At 37.9% G+C, this 6,308-nt stretch overlaps 1 protein-coding gene across 1 annotated transcript; it reads left to right on the top strand.

Annotated features, from left to right (window-relative positions):
• The first annotated feature begins 227 nt into the window (after positions 1–227).
• LOC137004170 (galectin-5-like) lies at positions 228–3,145 on the top strand. Its single transcript, XM_067364371.1, has 5 exons — positions 228–245; positions 1,641–1,760; positions 1,900–1,988; positions 2,110–2,266; positions 2,972–3,145. Exons 1-5 carry the CDS (start codon positions 228–230, stop codon positions 3,143–3,145), a joined length of 558 nt encoding a protein of 185 aa, XP_067220472.1.
• The last annotated feature ends 3,163 nt before the right edge of the window (positions 3,146–6,308 follow it).

Raw genomic sequence — 6,308 nt, 5'->3', positions numbered from 1 at the left:
TCAAAATTGGTGGAACTGTTGCACCTCTATCTTCCATCCCTCCTGCTCCACCAGGCTCCGCCTTCCCCCCGGCTCCACCGTTATCTTTGGTCGCACTGGTTCCTCAGTGGTCTTCCGGACCCCTGTCTCTGCCTCGGCCCCATGAGCTGTCAGCTCCGCCACTCCTGGTTTAATCGACCAAGCCTCCACAATGGCTCCTCCCTCCTGTGCCGCCACCATGGAACATCATGCTGACTGTGGCCTGGGTCATCAGGCCCCTTCTGCTCCTGGCTGTCCTCTGGCTCCTCCCACCCTCCACTCCCCCATGGACTAATTCTTTTTACTTGTTTTTGTTTTGCCCTTCCTCTGCTCCTCGCCCTCCTCCAGAGCCCCTGTCCTTGTTCAATTTATACAGCGCAAAGACGGGCCTTACCGGGAGGAGGCGAACTGTCACATGTATCCTCTGTCTTGTGTGTTTTTGGTTCAGTCCTAGAGACCTAGTTTCTCCTCAGTCTGTCTAATTAGTAATGTCATTCACCTGTGCCCTGTTAATCACTCCTCATTTGTTCTAGTATATATATTCTCCCTGTGTCTTTCAGTTCTTTGTCAGATCTCGTCTATGTATAACATTTATGTTAAAATCTGGATTTGCCTTTCTACTGTGGATTTATTAAATACGAATTACTATACATACCGTTATGTGACAGGTTTAAGTTGTTCCTACATTTTTTTCGTAATTTAGAATACATTTTAGAACAAAAACATTTTAGAACAAAATGTATTCTAATTTAGAATACATTTTAGAACAAAAGTCATTCGTATGAATTTATATGAATTTGTCAACTCATAAAATATGTACGATGTACAAAAAACGCATGAATTTGTATGATTGAGGTCGTATGAATTTGTACGAATTAGCCGCCTTGTAAAATACGTACAAATTGCCATGAGATCGGGTTGGTGAGACTGTAATTGGTCATTGCTGTGGCACGAAATGTGGCTGGAGGGCAGGATATGATTTTTCTATGTAGGAATCGCTATCACAAACCTAAAATTTCTATGTTTTGCATTGTTTACTGTTCCTTAAATCTATCAAACCGAGAAACCACAAGAAGCTTTATTGTTTATGTAACTTTTATTATTTTTTAACTTCAAAAATTGTTGCCTTTAATAGTGTTTTGCGTCAGCTGAATTTCACACATCAGAACCATGCAATTGCAAACAAGCTATTCCTATTTCATTACTGTGGCAGCTCATTTGCCAATTTAGTAGACACCATAAACATTCAATGTTATAGATATTAATGGAATTAATATGCATGTCAGACACATTTTGACAATTGAATTGATAATTTCACAGGTGATGACTCAATAATGAAGAAATGTTTAGAAGTTGTGAAAAGTATGGCAGTCTCACTGAGAATCACACATCAGTTTTGATCAGCAAGCCAAGTGCATTTAGTTATTGTGAAAATTGGAGAAATTTTACTTATTTTTTCACACATTGCAGATTGTGATACTAAACTTATTGTTTTGAGGGGAAAAAATGCAAATGAATAAGTCTTTTTGTTACCAAAAAAAAAGGTTAACCTAAATGTGATAAATGACAGGCAAGAGAATACCACCTTTCTACCATTTTGCTTATTCTTCATTTCTCCATAGATAAGTGTCAATGGGAAACACTTCATGGACTACATACACCGTATTCCTATCACTGGGGTGAACACTATCTCAGTGAATGAAATGGTGGATCTGGATTTCATTGCCTACCAGAAGCCTGAGGTGAGGACAAAAATATAATACCACTATTAAGCATATAACACTACTGGCATGCAAATTTAATTGTTGACCCCTTATTTTTCTATATTACACAATATTATAAAAATCCTTTTACCCTTTAATGATTTTTTTGTGCAATCAGGTGGTCCCATACAAAACCCTGTTCAAAAATGGACTACAGCATGGCAAAGACATTGTCATTTATGGACTTCCTAACCCTGACTGTAAAAGGTTACATAACATCCTTTGTTTCAAGAGAACACACTTATTACATAAACATACATAAACTAATTTACATAAACTTTTTGTAAACATACATTTTATCTTACTCTTTTGTTCCATTCTTCATTAGGATTGAGATGAATTTCCGTCACAGATATGGGATTGCATTTCACTATCTATCCTACTTTAATGAGAATGAGGTTGTCCGCAACACCTTTGAGAATGGGGCGTGGGGAAAAGAAGAAAGGAGTGGAGGTGTGCCGTTTAAAAAAGATGAACTCTTTAAGGTATGCAATACATTCTTATAATAGCCTACCCAGTTTTTCTATTCAAATGGACAGTGTATGACAGCAAGAGATTTTTGCACTGACTCTTGATCAATCCGAAGTGTCCATCACTCTTAAAAAAAAACATTCTATAAAGCATTAAAGGGTTCTGTCAGGTGCTTTATATATAGAATCTTTTAGGGTTTCCCACCATTAGATCATTACCTTAAGCTATGGATTCAGTTTTTATTAAAGAGGCTTGTTTGAGATGCAATGGCACCACACAGTTTGATTGGCGTATGACATCAGATGTTTTTATATATTTTTTAGAAATATAACCACATAACCACATAACCCATAGAGAGATCGCACTTTCAGTCAGTTTGGGAACATTCACACATAATTTATATACATAAAAACATGATATCGGATTTTAAAATCAAACATTTAAAAAGAGAATAACACATAACATAACACAGCTATTTAAACCAATAAGCATTAAAGGGTTAGTTCACCCAAAAATGAAATTTCTGTCATTAATTACTCACCTTCAAAATGATGAAAGAATATAAAACAAATCTTCATTTATATTCCAAAGATGAACAAAATCTTATAGGTTTGGGATGGCATTAGGGTGAGCAAAATATGACAGAAATTTCATTTTTGTATGAACTATCCCTTTAAGATTTAAACATCTTACTGTCAGTTTTTGTATGCGTGTTACAGGTCACCATCTCCTGCGATAAAGAGAAGTTCACTGTGTTTGTGAATGACCAGCAAGCACATACTTACAAGCATCGCTTTGCTAAACTGGAGGACATTGACGTCTTTGAAATTTATGGAGATTTATTGATAGGGGAATGTTATAATAATGTTAGGGGAACGTTAGGGGAACATTAGAATAATGTTAAAGAAATGTTCGAATAACGTTAGGAGAATGTCAGAAATACGTTATAGGAACGTTAGAATAACATTAGGGGAACATTAGAATAGCGTTAAGGGAATGTTCGAATAACATTAAAATAATGTTAGGGGAATGTTAGAATAAAGTTAGAATAATTTTAGGGGAATGTTAGAATTACGTTATAGGAACATTAGAATAACATTAGGGGAAAGTTGGGGTGCCGTGTGTTTCTTAAAAACGGTTTAAAGGAATATTAGGTTTAGGGTCGTTAAGGGTTTTGAATGTTAAAATAGGGGTCTCCTGGAACAAAGGTTGGGAACCACTGACTTGACCCATTAAAAAACTCAAAGTGTCTGCTCTATTACACATAATTTATATTTTTAAAATACCCAAAACAGTGGCATTACAAGATCGAAATATAAACTAGAAAATATATTTAAACTTGTTCTGCCCTTACTGTACATCATGATACTGACTCACTGCTGAGTTTTGACGGTCTTTACAGCTCTTAATACCGAATGCAAGCCCGATCTCATTTGGCATGCTATTTATACGCAGAAAAAACTTTGGTGTGCATATGATACACGTGTTTGACGTGCGTATAATACACAGTTGTGGCATGCATATGATGTGTAATTTTGTTGCCGTGCATTATATGATACGCACTTTTGACGTACATACAATATGCCCCTACCCCACACTCCTACCCACTGCGTATCATTGGGGACACCGCTAGCAATTTTGGGTAAAAACTAATGCTAATGAAAATTAAAAATAAATTACAAATTAGATTTAATTTGATTTTTGATGCAGTTCATGCTTCCCGAAATGAGGAAATTAAATTGCATTTGAGCATTTGATTTATCATTTGAGCAGCTGTTTTGAAACTTTGATTTATTATTTGATCTTTTTAAGCATTTGAATTTTCATTTTGTTAGGAAAAAACTTCTAAAGTAGAAGTCTACTTAACTTTCTTATTAATGCTTTCTGCAGTCTTTCATCATTAAAACACAATAGTTTCAGGCTGTTTAAGACAGTTATTTCTGGCTTTCATTTACACAATTTAAAACAAAAAAGCGACTTGCATTTGAGAAATACAACAAGAGATTCATCTTAAAGAGTCAATAAACACGAGAAGTGCTAGCAACACAAAGTTTCAGCCATCGTTTAGAATAATAAAAACTAGAACAGTGAGGCATTAAGGAATAGTAAAATAGAATAGTTTTTTTTTCTTTTTTTATTTAATGTAATAATTTTGTTACAGCCAGAATTTATTAATGAGACAAAATATAACAACAAGTGGGAGAAGTTAGACAGGAAAAATAAAAGGGATAAACACAAAAGAGAACGCAGCTCCGACTCGGGACGGCCGCTCAAGTTCCGCCGCCGAAGTGTGGAAACTTGACTTCCTTTAAGCTCGCGTAAATAGTCCACAGGTGTAAAGGATCTGCTGAATCAGGACAAAGGTAAATCACGCTTTTCCTGCCCCTAGAGAGCAGGCAAATACATAAATATACATGCATGTAACACCTTCATCCCCCAAAAGTGAAACGTCACCACAAGAAAGTGCATCTACTAAAATACACCTTTCCCAAAAACATACGTTACCCACAGGCCTATCCAATCCGGGATAGTGCGTCAACGACCACGTTGTCCCGACCTCTGACATGTTCAATGTCAAGGTCATATGGCTGCAAATATAAACTCCAGCGCATGAGACGCTGATTAAAATTGCGCATGGAGTTAAAAAAGGTAAGCGGATTATGATCACAATACACAAGGATCGAATAACAGCTGGACAAATACACCTCGAAATGTTGAATCGCAAGAACTAATACTAATGCCTCCTTTTCAATAGTAGAATACTTTAACTGTGCAGTATTAAACTTTTTAGAAAAGTAACACACTGGGTGTTCCACATCATCAGCACCCTTCTGCTGGAGGACAGTTCCCGCCCCAACATCGCTAGCATCCACCACGACACTGAACTGATGTGAATGGTCAGGTGCGGCCAACACTGGGGATGAAATCAACAGAGATTTAACATTTTCAAACGCACACTGGCATGCATCAGACCACTCAAACCGAACTTTAGGACTCAGCGAGTTGGTAAGAGGAGAAACCACAGTTGCAAAGTTTCTGCAAAACGAACGATAGTAACCCACCATTCCTAAAAAACGTCTCAATTGCTTACGATCCGTTGGAGGTGGAAAGTCACAAATGGCCGCAACCTTTACAGCCACTGGTCATACTTGACCCCTGCCAATAACTTTTCCTAAGTACACAATGGTGGCTTTACCAAATTCACATTTGCTCAGATTAACATTGAGCTTAGCGTCAACCAACCGCTGAAAAACTTAGCGAAGTAACGCAACATGCTCAGCCCACGAGGAGCTGTACAGAACTAAGTCATCCAAGTAAGCTTCACAACCACATACACCAGCCAAAACAGTGCTGACAAGCCGCTGAAAGCTACTTGGTGCATTTTTCATCCCGAAAGCCATAACCTTATAATGAAAGCATCAGGAGTGACAAATGCTGAGATCTCCTTAGCACTTTCTGTCAGAGGCACCTGCCAGTATCCCTTCAACAGGTCAAGATTTGAAACGTAAACAGCAGAACCTTTGCGATCGACGCAATCATACCCTTGGTAAAGGATAAGAGTCAGTTTTTGTGACAGCGTTTACGTGCACAGTCAGTGCAAAATCGAAATGTGCCATCTGACTTATTCACCAGCAAACATGGCTAACTCCATGGACTGGAGACGGGCTCAGCGATGTTACTTTCCAACATGTATTCAACTTCTTTTTGCAAATTAGCTCTTTTACACGGGTTAACACGATATGGATGCTGTTTTATAGGTGGCGTAAAGGTAAAACCCACATCAATATCATGCTCGATAACTGACGTCTGGCCGGGAATGTCACTGAACAACACTGAAAACGTACTCACCAATTCCATAACATCAGCTTTCTCAGCCGGAGACAAATGCGGTAGCTGACTAGACAAAGTTAAGAGCATCTCTGAATTGTTCAACCTACCCTGAACTATACACCTTGAACTCTGACAGCGGTCAGGAGTAGAGATATCATAGTCTCGATCTGACAACTTCTTTTCAATCACATAAGGGCCAGTATAACGAGCTTGCAATAGCCCACC

This window comes from Chanodichthys erythropterus, chromosome 17 (assembly GCF_024489055.1).
Source record: "Chanodichthys erythropterus isolate Z2021 chromosome 17, ASM2448905v1, whole genome shotgun sequence".
NCBI lineage: Eukaryota > Metazoa > Chordata > Actinopteri > Cypriniformes > Xenocyprididae > Chanodichthys > Chanodichthys erythropterus.
The sequence above is the reverse complement of the archived record's forward strand: the minus strand, read 5'-3'. Positions and strand labels throughout refer to the sequence as shown.

Excerpts from the sequence above, each read along its gene's own strand:
- LOC137004170 (XM_067364371.1), top strand. Across the intron at positions 1,761-1,899 it reads TTGCCTACCAGAAGCCTGAG|GTGGTCCCATACAAAACCCT; the intron begins GTGAGGACAAAA and ends TTGTGCAATCAG. Across the intron at positions 2,267-2,971 it reads AAAAAGATGAACTCTTTAAG|GTCACCATCTCCTGCGATAA; the intron begins GTATGCAATACA and ends TGCGTGTTACAG.